This window comes from Cyprinus carpio, chromosome B12 (genome assembly GCF_018340385.1).
Source record: "Cyprinus carpio isolate SPL01 chromosome B12, ASM1834038v1, whole genome shotgun sequence".
NCBI lineage: Eukaryota > Metazoa > Chordata > Actinopteri > Cypriniformes > Cyprinidae > Cyprinus > Cyprinus carpio.
In genome coordinates, this window is record NC_056608.1 from 23586187 (window position 1) to 23610955 (window position 24769).

The 24769-nt window shown below is 36.1% G+C and overlaps 1 protein-coding gene across 1 annotated transcript in view; it reads left to right on the top strand.

Annotated features, from left to right (window-relative positions):
• The window catches only part of LOC109077226 (disintegrin and metalloproteinase domain-containing protein 12-like), a 93825-nt gene extending 73363 nt beyond the window's left edge, over positions 1–20462 (top strand). The window contains exons 12-23 of the mRNA XM_042735998.1: positions 770–947; positions 1761–1850; positions 2215–2410; positions 2515–2623; positions 4194–4392; positions 5435–5512; positions 7915–8023; positions 8121–8256; positions 9392–9536; positions 11909–12154; positions 18743–18900; positions 19712–20462. Coding sequence (XP_042591932.1) covers positions 770–947; positions 1761–1850; positions 2215–2410; positions 2515–2623; positions 4194–4392; positions 5435–5512; positions 7915–8023; positions 8121–8256; positions 9392–9536; positions 11909–12154; positions 18743–18900; positions 19712–19781 — 1714 coding nt within the window. The 3' untranslated portion in view covers positions 19782–20462. The remainder of the gene's footprint in view (positions 1–769; positions 948–1760; positions 1851–2214; positions 2411–2514; positions 2624–4193; positions 4393–5434; positions 5513–7914; positions 8024–8120; positions 8257–9391; positions 9537–11908; positions 12155–18742; positions 18901–19711) is intronic.
• Positions 20463–24769: the final 4307 nt, after the last annotated feature.

A 24769-nucleotide genomic window follows, 5' to 3' on the forward strand; every position in this document is an offset into this window, starting at 1 on the left:
AAGCAGTGTGGGTGGCTGCTATGTGGTGTTTTGTTTTTTTTAACATGTTGCCTGGTCATTGTGGGGGGTTGCTATGTGGTGAGTGGTTAATAGGGAGTTGTTATGGAGTTTTAAGTGTTCTGTGTTTTTTGGTTTGTTGGGTGGTTTTTTTGGGTTTTTGGTTTTTTTTGAGTGGTTGTTGTTTTTTGCTAGAGTTAGCATAGTGGATGATTGCTATGTGATAAGTGGTTACTAAGGAGTTGATATAGCATTTTAAGTGTTTTTAGAATGTTTGTGAAGCGTTTTTCTGCTTTTCTTTATTTTTTATATTTTTTATTTTTTGGTGTGTGTGCATTGCTATGTAGTTTCTAGGTTGCAATAGTGATATTTGTGTAAGCAAACACTACAAATTAAAGCAAACCGGTCTATTAGAATCTTGGTTTGTTGGCTAATTCAGAACAAATGAAACCATGTGTAATATGAAGAGTTATTGCGCGCAAACACAACCATGCATACACTTCCTTTTGCCTCCCATTTACAATCTGGTGAATCAGTTTGATTTCTTACAAACACAGGACTCATAAATATCTTATCTGTCGCTGTTCCCTCCTCTGGGCCTTGTTTCATTGGTCCTTGTGCCAGTCATCACTTACAGGATGATGTAACTTTCTTGGCAAGAGTTCCGCTGCCGGATTGGTTCATTTATGAGTGCAAATGTTGAATTTCACTAAAGTGAACGGTCAGTTTTCTTAAAAATCATCACTGAGGTAATATTTATGCTTTCTTTCAGGTATCCTTTCCCTACGGTCTTCAGTACGTGCAGTAAGAAGGATCTCGCGGCGAGTTTGGAGAAAGGTGTGGGCATGTGTTTGTTCAACATGCCGGAGGTGAAGGTGCTCTACGGAGGCCAGAAATGTGGAAACGGATATGTCGAGGAGGGAGAACAGTGCGATTGCGGAGATCTGGAGGTACATCAGACCTCATGTGTGTGTTTTGTTTTCGAAAACATATTTCATCCAGACATTTACATGTTTCCCTTAAGCGCCGCATATGTGCCACTGTTTTCACACTCTGCAGTGAGTCGTGCATCATTGGCATTCGCTCCTCTAAATCTGAAATAAACAGAGTGTTTTCTGTGACCACGCTGTGAGAAGAAGCACGAGAATGAGATGCATCTGTCACGCTGGACCAGGAGATTTTGCAAGGGCCGCAGAGAAAAGCTTTTGTTTGTGTCTGAGCACTTCAGGTGTTTCCTGAGGGTTTAAATCTGTTCACTGATGTCTTTGTTGAAATGTTGCTGGCAGTGCAGAATGCATAGCAAAAAGGCACAATGTTTGTGTCTGTGCATCCGTCAACAATGCTCATGTTCAATTTATGAATTTCCACAGAGCCAGCAGTCAGAGAAAAACATCTGGGAAATTATTTAGGCATGATTCTTACGCGTATGCAAATGTACTTGAGTCATATCTCAATCAGAAAAAAAAAATACTGTTTTAGGAAGTCTCTTCTGCTCACCAAGGCTGAATTTATTTGATCAAAAATACAGAAAAAACTGTAAAAATTTGAAATATTATTTCAATTTCGAATTCTTGTTTTCCATTTCGATAATTCCTAAAATGTAATTTATTCCTGTAATCAAAGCTGAATTTTCAGCGTCATTACTTCAGTCTTCAGTGTCACATGATCTTCAGAAATCATTCTAATATGCTGATTTGCTGCTCAAGAAACTTTTCTACTATTATCAATGTTCAAAACCGTTATATGAATCTGTGCCTCTGTAGGAATGTCTGAATCCCTGCTGTAATGCCAGCACATGCACACTGAAGGAGGAAGCCGTATGTGCGCATGGACAGTGTTGTGAAGACTGTCAGGTAACGTTTGATATTCATCATAATTTTCTTTATTTGTTGCTGTCTTTTATATCTTGTTAATTTCATGTACTTAAAATAAAATAATGCAGCAAAATGTATTTTATGCATTTAATTATGCACTTTATACATCTTTTTAACTTAAGGATGGCATTTATTTAAAAATATTTATTAAATGTTATTTTACAATAATGTCACTTAATATAATGTCAAATATTATTAAATATTATTATTATTAATAAAGTCCTTAATAAAGTTTTGATTGATTGAATTACAATAAAACCAGGAAGATTAATAAATCAAGATAAACTGTTATCTTGTATTGGCTGAAAGGACTTCATTAAGTTATTGTCATGTGTTTGTGTAGTTGAAGCCTGCAGGGACTCCGTGCCGTGATTCCAGTAACTCCTGTGATCTGCCGGAGTTTTGCACCGGTGCCGATCCTCACTGTCCCGCTAATGTCTACCTGCATGATGGACACACCTGTCAGGGTGTGGATGGACACTGTTACAACGGCATCTGCCAGACACACGAGCAGCAGTGCATCACACTGTGGGGACAGGGTGAGGACAGCGCCACCCGCAGGCCTGGAGGAACCGCTACTACAGCCGTCTATACTTCATCTGTGTGTTCAGTATATGTGAAGAACATTGTGTGTGTTTAACAGGTGCAAAACCAGCTCCAGGAATCTGTTTCGAAAGAGTCAACTCGGCGGGAGATCCGTATGGAAACTGTGGAAAAGATGCAAAGGGATCCTTTGCCAAATGTGAAGCACGGTAAGAGAAAATTCTTAACTTAATTTTTGATGCAGCAGCAAACACAATTATATAGAAATAAATAAAGAAAATGGTTTTGTTGTTTTATAGGGCAGCTTTTCAAATTTGTATTGGGCCATTATAAATGCAAACAATTTATTCACAATTATTATTTTTGTTGGGCAAACCAATGGTCCCTTTCTTTTTTTTTTTTTTTTTTTTTTTTACTAAATAGGTAGGTTCCATTGTGACAACTTGCCCCACACAAACAAATGATGTGATAATGAAATGTTCTATAGCTTTGAGTCTTTAAGGTGTGTGTAACAGAAATTAAAAATAAACTTTAAGAAATATTTACTGGCGTGAAGAGTGTGACAGCTAGCCCCAGTCTTTTATATAGTGGGGTGTGGAGGTGGCATCATCAGGTGCATGTTTTTATATTCCAGCAAATGACTGTTGATTTGCTGCAAAATAAATGATTGTTTATTACAGATTTTTGGAAAATATTTTGCTCTTAGCGAGTGCACTTCAGGACGACAGAAAATCAGAATTGCCTTCTGAGGTGTGTTTATTTAGGTCTTTGAGTGTTTTTCTTTTAAAATTACATTTTAGATTTAAATTAAATTTTAAATGAATGTCTCTCATCAGTTTCTTATTGGACTGTTCTTTTTTGTTTGTTTTTATCTTTTTCTTTATCTCTCTCGCACACACACACACACACACACACGGAGAGAGAGAGAGGGAGGGACGAATCCACTGAGAAATCAAACAGCCAGACAAATAACAACACAAGTCTTTAAAAGAAAGAGAACAGAAGCTTATTGAAAATGTCAGAGTAATTTGCATATGCAGGTAACACCTGTCATTTATTTAGTTTTAATTGAGCTCAGATTGGCTGTTTTATTAAGTGCTTCATGGATCATATCCTCAATGAAGTAATTACTTTAATGACTGAAGTGGACAGATGGAGAGAAAAACGGTTTCGGCCGCTAATGACTCTTTATTTTGGCCAAAGGGACTCGAGCCACGTTCTGTCTGTCTCTTTCTTTCTTTTTTGGACGCGACTGCGTGAGAAACTGCCCCGTGAATGCAGTAATTGGTCTTTGGTGGAGAAGATGCCTCATTATTTCTCTGTGTTTTGGCCGTACTGGAATCAAAGATGTATTTCCCATTACCACGATCCACACTTCAGCGCTGTGAAAACACTGCAGATGTGTCAGTCTGGGAAACGCTCTGATTCATAACATGGGAACTGTTAGCGCCTGGAAACATTGACCTAAATTTTAGATAAATTCACACCCCCAAAGGTCTGTTTGGACAGCAGGGAAAAACATGGCTAAATGTAAAAAAATGCAAAGCATATATATATTTGAAGTGGATCAAAACCTTTCATCAAAGTTGTCCTAAAACCAAAATGTGTCTGTCTTAGGACATTATTTGTTTCCCTGTAAAATACATTTATTATATTTATTATATAAATATTATTTATTTATTTTTTGCTTATCTTCAGTAGTCAATATATTCAATATTTGTTAGTAATTAAAATAAAAAAAAAATTGCCTTTTAAATTGTTTGCTCTGTTGTTTTCCAGAGATGCTAAATGTGGGAAGATCCAGTGTCAGGGCGGAGCCAATCGTCCAGTGATTGGCACCAATGCCGTCTCCATAGAAACCAATATCCCGCTCCAGGAAGGAGGACGTATCCTCTGCCGCGGGACTCATGTGTACCTGGGAGATGACATGCCAGATCCAGGCCTCGTGCTCACCGGCACCAAGTGTGGAGAAAACATGGTAAAGAGAGTAAATAAAGAGAAGATTACCACGGCTTATTAAATGCAACTCATGTAGATCCACAACATCAGGGCTGCAGAATGGGTTAAATTGTGTTGCTATGTGGTTTCTAGGGTAATCTGAATGAAACCAGAGCTTATGTGTGGATTACGTTTAACTGATGCTTTTTGTCAACTATATAGTCACTTCAGTCTTCCTGTGGGAGGTTCTCAAAGCTAAAAATGATTCATAAATAAAGTTAATTAATATTGTTATTTTAATGGATAGCTATAGGTTTGTCTGTCTTTTCTAATAATTATTATAAATATTTATTTGAATATTATTTATTTGCTCCCTAGAATTGATTTTTACTTTTGGATTTTTTTCATACATTTTAAATAAATAAATAACACTTACTCTATATATATATTTATAGGCTTTTTTTAGCTCAAAGACTGGCATATTATTTACTAACATGTGTTCTAATTAAATGTGCTGAAATTGTGCCAGACATCATGTTTCTATGTAAATTAGGCCCATTATAGGTTTACAAAACTCATATTTATATGTAAAACTCAGCATTATTTTCCTGATATGCCTAGAATAGTGTATCACAAAACATGTCAAACATAACAAATATCATAGTTTACATAGTTGGCAATTTGCCTCAATCCATAGTTTATTTCTGACCCTGATCTGACATCATTATAATTCGTTTATATATCAAAATCAGTCGTTGGTGCCATGCAAAATGCAATAACTGCATGTTTAGTCAAAATTGAGTCGTGAATGAAATCAGGCTTGTTAACTAAGGAAAGAATGGCCTCATTGGTCACATCCTGACATAATTGGAAATAACCCTGACATCATAGTATTAATAAAATAAAATGTTAAGCGAGGCAGTAAATGTGTGTTTGAATGTGACACATGCACAGTATGAGACACTTTTCCACCCTTTTTAGATGGATCATGTCAGTATGTTTGGGTGGAGTTGAGCTGTCAATCATCACTGACTGACAGACCTAAATAAACTCTGTCTATGTGTGTGTGTGTGTGTCTGTAGATGTGTATAAACAGACAGTGTCAGAACATCAGTGTGCTCGGGGTTCACGACTGTTCAGCCAAGTGCAGCGGACACGGGGTGAGTATATATCTGACTGTCTTTACACTTTCACTCCGAAATATATCTGAATGGTTGGTGGACAGGATTTCACGTTGGCTTTAAGCAGCCCAGAAATCCATCTGAACATATAATGGGACAGCTTTATCTCCATAGACCTACATATAGTGTAGAAATGTTCTTGATAAGACGAGGAATCTGAATCTAATGTGACACTCATGTCAGGATTACCATAATTACACGATGACAGCTCGTCTTCATGTCCTCAGTCTCATAAATGATTCATTGCTATGGCTGCACTCGTAATGCCAAACTGGGCTTAGTGTGATTTCTTTTAATTATGATGGCAAAGTGCATGACTACATGATTAATTCAAGTCAAATTCTTATGTAGAGTGCACAATGTTTTAAAGCAGCTTTGCAGAAAATCATGATGTTAATTTTAGAGCATTGTAACTCCTTCGATATGTGAGATACTGAACAATTTCCTACCTATATTTCCGTATCATGTTTTAATTTGTAAAATGAAAGTATTTTATTTCCATTTAGCAATTAAATTGAGTTTACTAAGGTAATAATTTATCCCAAAATATAAAGAAAAAATATTTTAATTATATATCTAAAATAAAATATAAAAAACTAAGAAAATTAATATAACAATTCCTTATTTTTTATTATTTAAAAATTGTTTTCTTGACATATTGGGATGAAATATGACCTGTATGTGTTTTTTGAGGTTCACCTCACTAGTAAACCCTCATTTTAATTGCTAAATGGAAATTTTATGATAATTAGGCACATTTTGGCTCCCAATTCTCATTAAAACTAATTAATCATTATTTGAATGTGTTTTGTCATGTTTTTTTTTTTTTTTTTTTCTGTAAAGCACATCTAAATATCTTTAAAACAAGACTGATTTAGCAAAACTGCATAAAAAAGATATTTTGTTGTTTTCACATGAATCAAAGTAAGAGCTTTAATGAAACTGTGAGTTTCCAGCTCGTAATTACATGGCTGACTATAATGTGAATGATTTTCACAAGTTAGAAACACCAACATTATAGTAATTCCTTTTGTTGTTGTTGCTGTTGTTGTTATACATTTTGAATGAATGGAAATTCTCCTACAATAGGATGCATTATGATTTCAACTGAACATAATTATCGTAATTTCACTTTGACTTGCATGCAACTAAAAGCCACTGAGGACCTTGATTTCAAGTCATTCTCTTTCATTTAAGACTTGCATATATTTCATACAAATAAGTAAAAATGCAGACTGATCTGATATACAATTTTGATTAATTAATGCTGGCAGGTGTCAAAGTTAATGATGGGTCCTGGTTGGAAAGCTTCTTTTCCACATGGTGATAGTTTCACATGTTTACGTTGTCTGTAAGAATTCTCGCTTTTTAAAATCTTCATTTAATTAAGCAAAGCATGTATAGATTACAGTAAAAATGAGTCCAGATGAGGTCTGTGTAAATACAGAGGGGTGAAACCTGACAGAGCGAATGTGTTTTAGCTCCAGCATTATGACGGACATCACAATGAACGCAGTCTTCTTGAAGAACAGGTGGCATAGGTTACAGGTTTGTGCAGATAGTGAGAAACAGATAGTGGAAGTCCATGAATGAGCTCATGAATCTCCAGATTAGATCAAGATTTTCCTCTGAGTCCAACATCTGCGGCTCATCAGCGCCAAGAGAGAAGAACCAGAAACAAATGCTGCCAAATGGAGGAAAGAGGAAGTGTTTGAGTGTTTTGGTAGATGTTGAGGAGGTGCACTTAAAGACTTACAGCACGCAGGACATAAACACATGATACTGGCAGGTTGGATACTGCATAATTCCCTGCCTATATTCTGTGTTGTGTTTGCATTTATAAAGTGAAAGTATTTTATTTCCATTAAGCAATTAAATTGAGGGTTTACTAGGGAGGTGAATCACAAGATAGCATGTCTAGGTCGAAACGACATATATAATATTTTACAATATTAATAACAATAAAATAACAAAAAAAATAATAATAATGCATGTAAAATACAGAATTATAATTAAATACACACATATGTATGTTTAAAATACTTATATTGTGGAATATTTAATAAATAAATAAATATAATATATACTGTATATGTAATATATATTATATTATTAAATAATACAATTTATAATTATATATAAATGTTTTTATTCTTAAATATATATAATTTAGTTATTTTTATTTATGTCATGTTATTTTTTATTTTTTTTTGCTTTGGCAAAGATGAATGTATTCCTTCATTTACACTGGTATGTGCTTTTATTGCTGTTAATTTAAACTCTTGAATTTTTTCGTAATGTATAGTTCTGAGTTTTAATGCAGTGATCATGTGACAGGGTCTGATATCACTGCTGTGTTCTCGTGTGTGTCTCGCATGCAGGTTTGTAATAATAATAAGAACTGTCACTGTGAGTCGCTCTGGGCTCCTCCGTTCTGTGATAAAGCTGGGTTTGGAGGCAGTATGGACAGCGGCCCGATGAGACCAACAGGTATTAATCATGTATCCGTGATTATTATACTGCTCTTCATCAGCATCTACTCAATTCACCAGTGTGTGTGTGTGTGTGTGTGTTTCTGTACATGCAGACAGCAGCAGTGTGATGGTGGGCATCCTGGTGGCGTTTCTGTGTCTGCTGTGTGTTGGGATAATCGCGTGCATTAAGAGAAAAACTCTGCTCAGTCTGTTCTTCAGCAATAAGAAGAACACCATTGAAAAATTGAGGTACTAAACCTGCACAGCTGAAATAGACAATCAGTCTCGGTGCAATCAAGGTGCACGAGGCCATGCTGAACAGTTCACCACACAAAGTCATCATTTGTTTTTTCATGATTGTTTTTGCTGCATATCTGACCCCCGCACAATTAAACAGACGGTATCAAAAATTGTGTTGTGATTGGCTGACCTCTGTGTGTTGCCATACTTCACAGTGTTAATCAGAGCAAGAAGAGTTCCTAAATTCTGATTATGCAATTATATATTGATATGTGGGTTCATGTGGGCACATGATTGTGATGCCATAACCATGCAGTCTGTGAACGGCTTAACTTTGGTAATGTTACATTGGATGTATTTTATTTCCATTTAGAACTTACCGAGGAGCTGAATCTTAAGAGGAAAATTATTGTCATACCAAATATCTAAAGAACAAAATTAAGAAATTGTTTTAAATCAAAGAAAATGAAACTTATTTTAGGACCATTAATATTTTTTTGGCATTGTGACAGTGTATACGCATGATTATAATTAAGCATGTTTAACCCCCTAGTTCTCATTATACTGCAAATTAATCATGTTTTTAGTCAGAATGTTTGTCTTGTTTTCCAGCAAAGAACATCTAAATGTTCTTAAAATGAGATCAATTTACTTGAGAAGCAAAACTGCATAAAAAGAAACTAGTAGTTTCAAAAATTTAAATAATTACTTTATCCCAGCTCACGAAAGTATGTTCTAAGAACATTTTGCTAACATTCCCATTATGTTATGTAAATATTCATGTTTTAAAAGCCTTTTTCCTTGGTTATGTGACTGTTAAGGGAACACTGCATTTTATATTTTTGCAAAAATAATGGGAATGTTACTTTTGAATGTTCTTTTTAAACATTCTGGAACAAGAAGTAACATTTAAAAAATGTTAGACGAATGTCCAACTACAAGGTTTCAGAACTTTATTAAGCATTATTAAAGACAGATAAAGTTACTGCAAGATGTTATTGTAATATTTTTGTACATAACTATGAGAGAACCTTGCTAGAATGTGAAGGTCTGAGGAGGTTCCTTTTTAGATGGGATGTTGGTAAAAATGCACATCATTATTGCGATATCCAACATTGGGTTCTGTATTTGTGCTTTGCTGCAGGTCTGTGGGACCCAACAGACTGAACAGTCCAGCACACACACTCTCATCCGCTCACACACACGCTGGGACTCAAACACACTCCACGTACAGAACGTCTCCTCAACGTCAGACTTCGGCTTTACCACAGAGTGCCAGCATATATAAGGTGTGTGTCATCCCTCAATTACATATTGCATGCAAATGCACACACACACATGCATTGAGAGAGACACAAGCATATGCATATTTAATATTTGTGCATAAACTTGCATGCAAATGTTTGTCGCTTCACTATTTTTATTTCTGTTCTGAGTGACAATTGCCATCCATCTCTTACTCAAGAGGTTTGTTTAATAAAAAGCACAGGAAAGATAAAGTGAGCGTTCCGCGTTTGAAACCTGCTCTTTAGCTGTCAGACCACACGAGCTCTCACAAATGTTGGAAAATCAGTAGAGACGCCTGTCAGCCAGATGGATTGTGGATGCATTTGTGATCTCAGGGCTGTTGTTGAGTAAAGCAGTTCAGATCTGTAATTAGAGGATGTGCAAAGTACCATGACTGACCCCTGTGGTACACCAGATAGCCTGCACTGTGAGAGAGAGACTGTTCAAAAGTTTTAGAATTTTTTAATGTCTCTTGTGTTCACCAAGGCTGCATTTATTTGATACGAAAAACAGATTTTTAAAAAAATATGATTACAATTTAAAATAGCTGTTTTCTATGTGAATATGTTAAAATAAGTAATTATTCCTGTGATGCAAAGCTGAATTGAGCATCATTTCTCTAGTCTTCAGTGTCACTTGATCATTCATAAATCATTCTAATATGCTGATTTGCTGCTCAAGAAATAGTTCAATGTTGAAAACAGCTGTGCTGCTTCATATTTTTATTGAAACCGTGATATTTTTTGTTTGAATGAAAAAAAAAAAAAAAAAAAAAAAAAAAAAATATATATATATATATTATATATATTAAATAGTATATATTAAATGGAAATCGTTTGTAATATTATAAATTTCTTTAGTGTCACTTTTGACCAATTTTATGCATCCTTGATGCATGAAAGTATAATTTCTTTTAAAATATATATATATTTTACTGACCCCAAAATTTTGAATTTAATTATTTTCTCACCCTCATGTCATTCCAGACCTGTATGGCCTTCTTTCTTCTGTGGGACACAAAATAAGATATTATGAAGAAATGTTCACGCTGCTCTTTAACATATTATGAAAACATTGACAAAAAATTACAAGAGAAACACCATGAAAATATTATCTTATAGTATAAAAAGTACTATACTGTATTCAGAAGTGGCTGAAATTTAAGTAGTTTTTCAATGATAATCTTACATATAGCATTCAAATCTTGTTTTCACTTCACTTCATTTCATGCTTTTTTGTTTCAAAGAAAATACATGTTTGAAGCAACTTAAAGGTGAGTAAATGTATTTATTTTTTAGTGAACTGTTCCTTTAAGAGTGGCTGCAGTATCTGGTCCTCATAACGTGTGACGGTAACAAGGATAGATAAAGGATGTAGGTCTGTTTGATGTTAGGCAAGTTGAGGTTATACAGACACACACATACACGGTTTCTGTCTCTCATCTCTTTTTGTTCTTGTCACAACTGGCTGCAGGTCAAGAGCTCAAAACAGCTCTGATGTGTGAGTGTGTGCTCATATGAGTCTCATTTGTATCATTTAAAAAGGATAGCTCAGCCAAAAATGAGTCATCATTTACTCGGCTGCATGTTGATCCAAATCTGTATGACTTTCTCTTTTTCTGTGGAACACAAAAGGAAACGTTATGCAGAATGTTCAAGCTGCTCTTTCTCGTACTGAATGGTGCTCTTATGGCCCAAAAATTACATTAAACTCAATAAATACACTATAAAAATAAAAAAAATAGACCATATGACCCTATATTCCAGATCTTCTAAAGCCACTGTAGTTTCTCAGTTGTATGAGTGATGTTATTGCTAAATAAATAAAAAACTATTTAAATTAAAATAAAGCCAATAAAATAAAATAAAAATGTTAGATGGAAAAACCTAATCTTAAAAAAATTAATTAGAAATGTTGCCATAGCCAATAAGTGAAATTAAATTAATTGAAGTACTAAAATAACTAAAATAAAAATAAATTACAGCTAAATAGAAATATTATAAAACAATCATTAACAAAAGCACATAGCTAAATTACTGATTTCTTTTTCAAATAAAAATGAAAACTGAAAATATATTAATAAAAGCTAAAACAAAATACTAAAAACGACTCATACGTGTCATAAGTTTTATTTTTATTATTATTATTTTACATACATTCATTATATTTTAAAGCAGCTTGAACATTCTGCCCAACATCTCATTTTGTGTTTCACGAAAGAGTCAAACCATTTTTAAGTGATATGAGAGTGAATAAATGACTAATTATTAATTTTGTGTGAACTCTGCTTTATTGCTTTGTGCATCATGCATATTAAATGTTTATTGAAATATTCATTGCCAGTCAAACATGATCTTTATCTGTGTCTCTGTAGCCCCAGTCTCCTCTCCAGACGGTGGACTCTGTGGTCCCGTCTCATGGTCTCCGCCGGCTGCCCCCGTGCCCTCCGGTCCACCTCTCTCATCCGCTGCCGCTGGCACTTGGCCTGCCGCTGACGCCACCACACACACACTCGTCTCCACCCAGAGCCCCTCCGTCAGCACTCACACACACATCCGCTCCAGCAGCGGGAACGGCCGGCCGTGGTCTGGCCTGCCAGAACGTCTGCAAGATCGCCATGGTGAGTGGAAATATGCCAACGCTGCAGGAGTTGCATATATGAAACAAGACTGGATGTTTTGAGTGGTGGCTTGGGCATTGGTAGGGTGTTCTGGGTGGTTGTTAAGGTGCTAGGTAGTTGCGAGATTGTTATGGGTGGTTATTGGTGATTGCTAGGTGGTTCTGGCTGGTAGCTATGCATTGTTAGGATGTTCCTGCTGGTTGCTAGGTGGATGGTAGGGTGTTCTGGGTGGTTGCCAGGTGAATGGTAGGATGTGTTGGGTGGTTGTTAGGGTGTTAGGTAGTTGCTATTTTGTTATGGTTGGTTCTGAGTGATTTCTAGGTGGTTGTGGATGGTTGCTAAATGTTGCTCGGGTGTTCCTGGTGGTTGCTAGGTGGATGGTAGAGTGTTCTGGGTGGTTGCTAGGTGAATTGCAGGGTGTTTTGGTGGTTATTAGGGCGTTAGGTATTTATTAGTTTGTTGTGGGTGGTTCTTGGTGAATGCTATACGTTGTTCTGGCTAGTTGCTATGCGTTGCGGGGGTGTTCCTGCTGGTTGATAGGTGGATGGTAGGGGGTTCTGGCTGGTTACTAGGTATTGGTAGGGTGTTCTGGGTGGTTGCTAGGTGGATGGTACTGTGTTTTGGGTGGTTGACAGGGTGTTAGGTAGTTGAAAGCTCTTGGTGGTTCTTGGTGATTGCTAAGTGGTTGTGGATGGTTGCTAGGTGTTGTTGGGGTGTTCCTGGTAGTTGCTTGGTGGATGGTAGGGTGTTTTGGATGGTTAGGATGCTAAGGTGTTCTGTGAGGTTGCTAGAGTGTTCTGGGTGGTTACAAGGGTATTGTAAGTTGGGTTCTAGCATGTTCTTGGTGGTACTGTGTGGTTGCTAGGGTATTGATAGGTATTCTGGGTGGTTGCTAGGGTGTTCTGTTTGGTTTCTATGGCGTTGTTTGGTGTTGCAAGGGTGTTCTGGTTGGTACTGGGTCATTGGGGTGGTTGCTAGGGTGTTAGATAGATGCTGGAGTGTTGTGGGTGGTTCTGGGTAATCGCTAGGGTGTTGTGGGTGGTTCCTTGTGGTTGCTAGGGTATTGATACATATTCTGGGTGGTTGCTACGGTGTTCTGTTTGGTTTCTGTGGCGTTGTTAGCAAGGGTGTTCTGGGTGGTACTGGGTCATTGGGGTGGTTGCTATGGTGTTAGTTGCTGGAGTGTTGTGGGTGGTTCTGGGTAATTGCTAGGTTGTTCTAGGTGGTTCCTTGTGATTGCTAGGGTATTGAAACATATTCTGGGTGGTTGCTACGGTGTTCTGTTTGGTTTCTGTGGTGTTGTTAGGTGTTGCAAGGGTGTTCTGGGTGGTACTGGGTTATCGGGGTGGTTGCTAGGGTGTTAGATAGTTGCTGGAGTCTTGTGGGTGGTTCTGGGTAATCGCTAGGGTGTTCTAGGTGGTTCATTGTTTGTTGTTATGTGGTTGTTAAAGTGTTCTGGGAGGGTATTAGGGCATTTTTTAGATGTTTGCTAGGGTGTTCTGTATGTTTGTCTCTAGGTTTGTCATGGGCCTCTCCTTCAGTGTGTGTCTTTTGAGATTTTCTGACCTGTTTTATCATTCAGCATGTGAAAATCAGTCTGATACTCAGACAAATAACAGCACACTGATTTTTATACTTACTGTTGGGGGTTTGTTCTAATCAATAACTATAATGAGCAATCGTACCACTCATAATAACATTGTGTACACTTCTATACATGTCAGCAGGTTCATTGTACTTTACTGATTTCATTTCTTTTTATCGCTCTCTCATTCCCCAGCAGTGTTGCAATGGCGAGATAGAGCTCATTTTTAATGCACACTGTAGTATTTTATAATAGTTTTACAGTTTAATGTTGGCGCTCCAGTGGTGTGAACAGGCCTCTTTCATTAGAGCTCTGAGTTGTATTAAATCTCAAGTGTGTTCAGAGGTTCATGCAATCCAAAGAAAATGCAGAGTGAAGCCTCTGGCCAGCCAATAAAAGACTGAGCGAGTCGATCAGAACGGAACGGAAAATCAAGGTTTTGACATTGCTTAAAATAGTCTGCCTCAGACAGATTGACAAACTCGATTTCAGAATGCATTGCTGTGTGCTACAGGTCATTGATCGGCTTATGTTCAATGAAATATTTTGACTTCTAAACCCACTTTTTTCTCTTCTAACACAATATCTTGGACAGACAGACAGTTGCTGAAAACTGCTATGATTACCTTACTTTAAAAGCAAATATTTGATTTAAACAATAGGTCTACATAATATTCACAATGTAGTTCACAGGGGGACCTATTTTATTAGCCCCACAGTTACAGCATGAAATACTATTTATTTATTTATTATTTATTTACTATTACATAACATTTACTTATTTTATCTCACTCATCTGACTTTAAGCTTTTATCTTCTAGATAGGACTTTATACATTGATTTAACTCAACAATTTGTCAATTCTGAGCAAGAAAAGTCCAGAAGTGTGGGATATAAACTCATGATTCTGTGCCTGACAATTAGATTTGTCTTTGATTTGATCAGAATTGTGCGATTTATAATCTCAGAATTGTGAGAAAAAAGTCAGAATTTTGAAATATAACCTAAAAATTATCTTTGTTTTGCTATTTTATTCCATGGCTTCCATAAACTGTTACTTTAAGACTGTCCTTTTCTGCCAGATAGGCTCCGCCCAAAAAAAACTCATTGATGTCTACAAACACCGAAACTGTACAAACGTCCAGAAGTAATGTTCACATTTAACGACATTTAAGCAGTCTCTAACATCTGCTGTCAACGTAATGAGGTTGTTAATTAACCTCATGAGGACACTTCAACACCTGTTGAATAATAATCTTAATTGCTCTACCATTTGTAAAAATCTCACTAAAAGAGGCTGATGACAAAAGACAGAAAATGTGCATTAAATAACAATGGCCAGAATGGAGATGTTTGGCTCAAGTTAATTACCTGAGGTCATCTGTCTCAGATGAGGTGCATTACCTGCAGTGTCTGTGGACAGTCCACACATCTGCCTGTTCTTTAGTAAAGCGTAGCAATTTGGTCCTGGCTTGCAGGAAGAGGAAGGGAATGGATTGGTGAAGGTGAGCCCTCTCAAGAGAAAACAAAAGGCACAACACAAAACTTGCTAAAACATGACTTAATAAGAGCCACAAACCACTTCAAAACTTAGTGTTCTTTGGTGGTTTTTGGTTTCAGCTAGATGGGCTTCTTGAGCATTTATATTGGTTTTTGGGTTCTTTAAAAAACTTTTATTGCATTAATATATTTAGCAGGTGCTTTTATCCAAAAAGTGAAGTGGTCACTAGGTTATTGTTTGGTGGTTTGCTAGGGTGTTCTGGGTGGTTGTTAGGGAGTTATGATTGGTGCTGGGTAATCACTAGTGAATTGCTAGGGTGTTGTTAGATGGTTGCTAGGGTGTTCTGGGTGGTTGTTAGGGAGTTAGATGGTTGTTAGTGTGTTATGATTTGTTCTGGGTAATCACTAGTGCATTGCTAGTGTGATGTTAGGTGGTTGATGCATGCTTTCTAGGGTATTCTATGTGCTTACAAGGGCAGTGTTAGGTGGTTGCTAGGTTGTACTGTGTGGTTGTTATGGTGTTAGGTTGGCTGCTAGGGTACTCGGGTGTTCTGGATGGTTTCTAGGGTGTTGTTTGGTTGTTGCTGAAGTGTTCTGCATGATTGGTAGTTGCTAAGGTATTCTGGGTGGTTGCTAGGGTGTTCTCATGGTTCTGGGTGGTTTCTAGGGCATTGTTAGGGTGTTGCTAAGGTGGTTTAGTTGGTTAATATGGTGTTAGATGGTTGATAGGGTGTTCTGGATGGTTTTTAGGGTGTTCCTAGAGTGTTCTGTGTGATTGCTAGGGCACTGCCAGGTGGTTGCAAAAGCATTCTGGGTGGTTGTTAGGGTGTTAGAGGATTGATAGGGTGTTGCTAGGGTGTTCTGGTTGTTAGGATGTTCGCTAGTGCATTGCCAGTGTGATGTTAGGTGGTTGATGCATGCTTTCTAGGGTATTCTATGTGCTTACTAGTGCAGTGTTTTAGGTGGTTGCTAGGGGTATTAGGGAATTGATAGGGTGTTGCTAGGTGGTTCTAAGGATAACGTGTTCTGGTTGTTAGGCTAGTGCATTGCTAGTGTGATGTTAGGTGGTTGATGCATGCTTTCTAGGGTATTCTATGTGCTTACTAGGGCAGTGTTAGGTGGTTGCTAGGGTATTAGGGAATTGATAGGGTGTTGCTAGGTGGTTGCTAAGGTGTTCTGGTTGTTAGGATGTTCGCTAGTGCATTGCTAGTGTGATGTTAGGTGGTTGATGCATGCTTTCTAGGGTATTCTATGTGCTTACTAGGGCAGTGTTAGGTGGTTGCTAGGGTATTAGGGAATTGTAGGTGTGTTGCTAGGTGGTTGCTAACGTTTTCTGGTTGTTAGGATGTTCGCTAGTGCATTGCTAGTGTGATGTTAGGTGGTTGATGCATGCTTTCTAGGGTATTCTATGTGCTTACTAGGGCAGTGTTAGGTGGTTGCTAGGGTATTAGGGAATTGATAGGGTGTTGCTAGGTGGTTGCTAAGGTGTTCTGGTTGGTTTTTGGGGTGTTGCTAGGTGGTTGCTAAGTTGTTCTAATGGTAGTTGGGGTTTTAGGAGGTTGATAGGGTTAGGGTTAGGGTTAGGGTACTTGCTGAATAAAAGTAAAAATTTATAAAAAAAAAAAAAAAAATTGTACAGACCCCAAACTTTTGAACAATAGTGTACCATAAAAGGAGATCATGAACAAAAGACCTCAAGTCTCAGATGTGCCTAGCGTGACCTCAGACTGTTTCATTAGGTAGAAGTGTGTGTGTGTGTGTGTGTGTGTGTGTGTGTGTGTGTGTGTGTGTGTGTGTGTGTGTGTGTGTGTGTGTGTGTGTGTGTGTGTGTCTGAGATCTGGCAGGTCATTCATCGCTGATTCAGCTCTTCAAACTTTCTGCTGGGAAGCGTTAGCGAGGAGACATATGAGAGTCCCTTCATTCGAGCTTTCTCAAGACCTTTTTATCAGCCACAAAAACAAAGAGCCTCTGTCATCAGCAATCATACAACGCTTGAGATATGAGCAGTTCAGAGAAATTCAGCTTTATATTGAAATGTAAAGGACAGAGTGATGCGAGCTGTGAAATCATGTTTGGATCTCTGTGGAGATGAGAGAGAACGAGAAGCAGATGGAGAGCAGGTAGCAGGTTATAATTACCTCATAGTCAGCGTGTAGATTTGGAACATATGAATGTGTCACATGACCCCTGGAGAGAGTCGCCATGGCAGCAGTGAAGCCACATACAGCACAAAACTTGTGCAGCAATGTTAAATAATCTTGCACTGCCCTCTGGTGGACGGAAAAAAGGAACTAGTATTTATCAAGAGTTGGTCAGTGACAAAAAAATGAAAGGTCAGTCAGTATTAACCCTTATTGTCGAACCCTGCATAATTTTTTTTTTCCATGCAACACAAAGGTTTTGAAAATTGGCTGTCAAAAGCAAAAAAGAATAAAAATGGACAATAGACAAACAGTTGATTATATACAGTAGAGCAGGGTTATTCAATTAGTTTCATTTGAGGGCCGGATTATCAAACTGAAAATTTGAAGGGGGCCAAGGGGTTTGGGTGCCATCCAAATCTCTTTATGGGGGGTCTATAAAATAAGAAATTACAATTAAATGCATATTCAGCAGTAAAATGAATTTATATTACCAACAGCAATGTCTATGAAAGGTCAACATTTTTATTGTCTGTCAATAAAAAAAAAAAAAAATAATAATAATAATAATCACACATTTTCTGTAATTAATCGTGATTTATTAATATATTAACATAGTTTCACATTGAACCTCCAAATGAATTTAGAAACAACATAAATATGGTATATTTTAAATATATTTAATGATATCTCTTTACCAAGTCTCTTTATTATTAATTTTTTGATAATACTGCTGATGTCTCTATTAAACACATCTCCCTCTCAATTTTACCCATTAATTATAGCCATTCAACATTACAGTATAATTGAAAAGTGTTATTTTTTGACATTTATCTAGGCTCTGAAAAATAACAACTTTTAATTTAAGTGAATGTAAAACAATCTTCACATGAACTATAAATTTTATATGCATAAATTGCAGTGTTGCTACCTTATGGACAAACTAATTAGTGCAAACATAATTTAAGCCATAAGTGGGATCTGCATATACTCTTCCCGCGGCTGGATGAAGATGATTGGCGGGCCACCAATTGAATAGCCCTGCAGTAGAGTATAGAGCTATACAAAATGAATGTGAACAGCAGCTCAGACCATTTGATGAGAACTGTTTAAGTTCAAATTGACTGGATTGCAGATGTTAGTATCTTAAGTTTGAACAAAAACTGAAACCAATAATGGTTCCACAAAGAACCTTTCAGTGAACAGTTATTAGAAGAACCATTTTTTTTTCTTAGTGCAAAGAACATTTTTAATCATTTTCATTTTATTATTACAAAGAACCTTTTTTGTAATGGGAAGTTAAGGGTTCTATATAAAGCCAATAAGTGTGTAATCAGTTCAGTTCCTCACATTTCTAATAGGCTTTCGAGAAGCCCAGTGCGCCCCAGAAGCCTCTTCCCGCAGACCCACTGGGTCGAAGCGTCCGGGTGATTCGGAACCCATCGGCCGTGAGACTCCCAGCGCCCATCCCGACCCCAGCCGCCCCGCGACCCGCTCCGCCTCACCCACAGCCCTGCAGGTACAAATATACCCAAAAGTGTCAAATCATTTAAAGCAATAGTTCACCCGAAAATTTACATTTGCTGAAAATGTAATCACCCTCAAGCCATCCAAGATGTAGATGAGTTTGTTTCTTCATCAGATTTGGAGAACTGTAGCATTGCATCAGTGTCTCAGCAATGGATGCTCTGCAGTGAATGGGTGCCGTCAGAATGAGAGTCCAAACCGCTGATAAAAACATCTCAATAATCCACAAGTTATTCACACAACTCCAGTCCATCAGTTAATGTCTCGTGAATTGAAAAGCTGTGTTTATAAGAAACAAATTCATCATCAAGACGTTTCAACTTTAAACCATCATTTCTGGAAAAAAACAATCTATAATCCATAGGAACACTTCCTCCAGTGCACCGATCAAACACCGTTTACAAGTCAAAAGAGTCCAAAACTCTTGGAGATGGACTTTTTCACTGGAGGAAGTGTTATTATGGATATTTTAGCTAGAGATGATGGTTTGAAGGATTATTTTGTTACAAATAAAGCTTTTGGCTTCTCCAGATGTGAACTGATGGACTGGAGTGCTGTGGATTATTGTGATGTTTTTATCAGCTGTTTGGACTCTCATTCTGACGGCACCCATTCACTGCAGAGCATCCATTGCTGAGCAAGTGCTGCAATGCTACATTTCTCCACATCAGTTTGGATAAGGAAACAAACACATTTACATCTTGAATGGTCTGAGGATGACTACATTCTCAGCAAATTTTTGGGAGAACTATTCCTTTAAGACGTTGGATTCTTTTTTGATTAACTTATTACTGGACTTGCAGGCCTCCTCCTAAACAGCCGCCCACCCTGCCGAAGCCTCACTTCACAGCCGGAGTGAAGTTCAGCAGCTGAGAGACGGACAGAAGGGATCTCGTCCCTGGAGACGCTCGCTTTTTGCACTATGAACCTCTGCGGGACACGTGATGATGCGAGGGGTGACCTTTGACCCCAGCGGTGCTCTCCCTCTAAACGGTGCTATGAGTCCAAGCTCAGGTACATGTCACGTGTTATTTATGTCGGTTACGAGCGTATTTATTTGAGCACAGTGCACTGTGGTTGACACTTTCTCAATCGTAGCAATCGGTGGTTCGCCCACGTTTACCTGATTGTCCTTTTGTCGTTGTTGCTATTGTTGTTGTTTTGACATTTTTCGACTGTGTCCCAGCAGATAAAGATGAGACGTGTTATCTGTGAACATGAACCACATCACGCTAAACTGGTTTGTAAACCAGATTTAAATGGAAACGTGAATTTGATGGAGTTGATGGTTCTGTGTCTGTGATGTCATTTGGTATATGAAAAGGGCTTTTTTAACAATTTCATTTGATTTAATGGCCATTTTTATTATATATTTCAGACATTCCTGTACACGATTAAACCTGAATTACAGTTGCAGTACTTAAGGGATGGTGAAGAAACCTATATAAAAATAATCTCATAACATGTCCAGGTCACATTTCATCCCAGATTATAGGGAACAAAATATTAAATAAAATTTTGCATAAATTAAAATATTTTGCATTTTTCGGCTAAATATAGGCAAAATAATAGGTGTTTGTTTATTTTTTCAAAGGTATTTTGTTTTTTATTTTTTTTTAATTATGATTGTTTTAAGCTGATTTTTTTATTACTGATTTTTTAATTATTTTTTCTTTTTTTTTTTTTTATTCTAAATATTAGGCTATCTATGATGATTCTCATTACTGAAGTAATTTTTAGTATAGCAACAAAAATATTTTAAAAAGTAATGAAAATTAAATAAAAATCTATTTTTATTTATATAGCACAAATAAAAAAAAAAAAACTATAGTTGACCATTGTGCTATACAAAAAAGATAAAGGATAAATATCGATAAGAAAAGAGACCAAAAGAATAAAAAGACTGCAAAGCAATGATAAAGGGAGTTAACATCAAAACCCCCAAAAATGTGAATTTAAAAATCAAAGACAGTTCTAAGCCTGAGAGAAAAGGTACGTTTTTAACTTGGATTTAAATTCAGTGGAAATTAATCTTATAGATAGAGGGAGACTATTCCACGATTTTGGACCCCTCAACTTAAGTTTAGATCTCGGAACCTAAAAATCTAATGAGAATCATCATAGATAATAATTAGAATTTAAAACAAAACAAAAAAAATATTCAGGCATGTTATTATTATTATTATTATTATTATTATTATTATTATTATTATTATTTGTATGTAAAACACACACACAAAAGCAATCAAATCAATCAAATCCTATTGAAAATATTACATTATTAATTTTAGTCATAGAAATCTTAATGTTAAAACTAAGCATTCGTTTCTTTTTCAGTCCCTGAATTTATTTTTGCAAACAAACAAACAAGTTCATTCATTCATTTAAAAATCATCCGGTCAGGATTATTTTCATTGCTGTATTGCAGTAATGAGAAATTAGAAAATGTGCTTAATGCAATCAGTCTTCAAAACAGGCTTTCTTACTACTTTTTGATTTTGAGGTGAAATATGACCTGGACATGCACACAGGGTTTACAATACTGTGCAGCTGAATAATGTTCTGAATTCAGTCATATTTCACATGTCTAAACAAGTCTAGTTTCTCTCTTTTTTTTTTCTTTTTTTTTTGTGAGTTTGAGAACGTTTGCAACAAATTATATGCACCAATTCCAGCTTTTGTTGATTTCAAAGCTCGTAAGGATGATCGACAGACACAGATGTTGTTTTTTGTTTTCTGCTTTGACCTGTCGGATGTTCAGATACATGGTTCACTCCTTGAAGACCTTTACTGACTGGAAAGATCTGAGAGCCTGAAAGCCAAACCATGATTTCATGGTCATGCAGCCATATTCTCACAGATGTACTTTGAAATAGTTACTGTGGGGAAATGATTAAATGGATTACATGGATTTTCTTTCTTATAGACCCAAATAATGTTGCCATGTGGAGCATTAAAAGTGGATTGTGGTTAATGAAATAAGACACATGAATCCTTCTCTAAATAGTCCCATAATCCCTCTGGTCTCCCTCAAACACGCTGCGGTCAGTGGTTTTGAATCACTGGCACAGGTTCATGGGCGATTTGTCAGGGTAAATGAACACACTGCACTAAAATAATCGGATGTGCACAAAACATTTAAAAATAGAGTTTTTGCAGTGATTATGGTCATGGATTACTGTCAAAGAGGTCAAAATGAACACAAATTGGGGTAACACTTAAAGCCTTTATAGATAATGCTTTATAAAATTAGGTTTAATGCATTAATTATGCACCTTATAATGCACTGTATGATCTGATGAATAATTGCAACCACAGTTTAGAATATGTATACATTTATAATACTTATCTATTCATTGTTACACCTTTGGAAAGTATAATGCATTAAAACACATGACAAACAAACCTTCAAATGTTATAATGAATTTAACCTTTGGTTACAGTTATTTATGCATTACAGTGAACATTCTGTATATCTTTATAATGCATTATACATAAAGGCTTTAAGTGTTACTCAAATTAACTTTGGTGAGTAAATATTTTCTGTAACTTACCACTTTGAGGAACTACATATAACTACATAACATATGACTAAATTGAATTGTAAGACTGATGCACAATGATGGAAGAGATTGTAAACAAAGACATGCAAACATCTTTCACAAATCAAAAATATACACACTACCACTCAAAAGTTTGAAGATTTTTTATTTTTATTTTTTTTTTGGGAAAGAAGACACCAAGGCTGCATTTATTTGACCAAAATACAGTAAAAAAGGCCCGTAATATTCTGAAATAGTATTACAATTAAAATTAAAAAAATCATATATTTTATTTAGTCTACAGTGTCACATGATCTTCAGAAATCATTCTAATCTGATTTGCTGCTCAAGAAACATTTCTGATTATTATCAATGTTGTAAAAACCATGATAATTTTCAAAATTACTGATGAATAAAAAGTTCAGATTAACAGCATTTATTTTAAATAGATATCTTTGGTAACATTATGTCTTTACTGACACTTTGAGTAAATTTAATGCATCCTTGCTGAATAAAAGTAGTAATTCCTCTCAAAACATTTTTTTGAATGGTAGTGTATTTTAATAAGAAATAATGCAAAATATATATACTTTGCAAATTTGACTCTCCATTTGCAGGTTGATGTTTGGCACTAACAGGCCTTGTTTTTATTCAAGACTGAGTCTCCTCACTTTATTATTTGTTGCCACTGAGCCATTCATGATCTCAAACGTGGGTCTTTTAGGCCTTTATTCTGACACCTTATGAGTGCCATTATATCTCAGTGTTTACATTGTAAATTCATCTTCATTCACTGTATTAGCAAAAATCGCGAGTGTCCCGTTGCCTTTTACAGTGTTAAACCACACAGTGCATTACAGTACGCACAGAGACTGTTCAGATCTAGACGCTGACTTGATGATACGATGATCACGTGTCTCTAGGTTAACTGCCTTGCTTATTTTAATCAGTTATTATTCACTTTGATTCACGTTGTATCTGCACTCTGTAAATCTGCTCATGTAACGCTCTATCCGTATTTTCTTCAGTGTCACGGGTGTAAACTGCTTTTTTATGATAATTCTTTGATTAATCAAGAAAATGTGAAATAAGATACTGTACGTTGATGTCTGCAGCACACAAATAACGGTCAGCATAAAGGGCAGCGCTAGTAAAGTTGTTTATGAAACCGACGTGTGGTGTGTCTCATTTCTCTCACTTCTTATCCACAAACAGACTGATGATATTCTGAAAGAAAAGATGAAGAAATTGAATCAAAGAGCGAAATACACATTTTGAGATGATTCATGAGTCGTATCAAGATGAAAGGTGCTTTACCTTCCTTTCAAAATGTGTGTGCCATTTGCACAGCACTAATTCAAAGCAGGTCATTTGGTCTTTGGAAGAATTTGATGAGAAATAGTTGAAATTTCAGACTTAAGACAAAAAAACAACTATTTTCTTGTATTTTTTTTCCAGACAAAAAAATCAGTAAATAATGAGCAAATGAAGACTCTGAACTAAGATCTTTTTTCAGGAGAAGCATCTCGAAATGTAACATCTTAGGAAAAGTCTCTTCATTTGATCTGCTGTCTGGTTCTGATTATAGGAGGCTCTGACCTGGTTCTGAAGGTTTGGCTCGGCTCCTCTATCCAGCAGGATTTTAACTAGATGCTCATAATTATTCAGCACAGCCACCTGCAAGATAAACACCTTTACACTCATCACATCCTTCATATGAATGATCTTAAACATTATATACACAACACATACAAATATATGACTTCATCACTCACATTAATGCATATAACTTCAAATATAATCTTACATTTTTATATGCTAAATGAAAATCAACATAAAAAAAAAAAAAATCTAATTGAGGAACCGACCCTAGCTGTCTGTTGGACTGTATTTCTACTTTCTTTCTATTATTTTACTGTTAGTTATTTATACTATTCTACTATACTACTATTCCAAATTTTTTTATTATTTTGAATTATCTTTTAGCTTAAGTAAATTTTTTATGTGCCTTTCTGTTTAGCTTTCATTCATTCTTAATTAAGTTTTAATTTTAGTAAATTTAGCACTTATTTCAGATATTTGCCAAGGCAACATTTTTAATTTCCCCACAGAAAATTTTAATCTAAAATCTAAAAAGATTATATTCACATTCAATTTAAATCTAATATTCAAGGTTTATTTCAGCTTTATTATTTATTTTTTTTAATTTCTGTTTTTTTTTTTTAAGTTTTAGTTAACAATAACACAACAAAATCAAATTATCCAAAATATTGTTTTTTGTTTGGTTGTGTTTAGATATTATTTTAGATGTTTAGATTT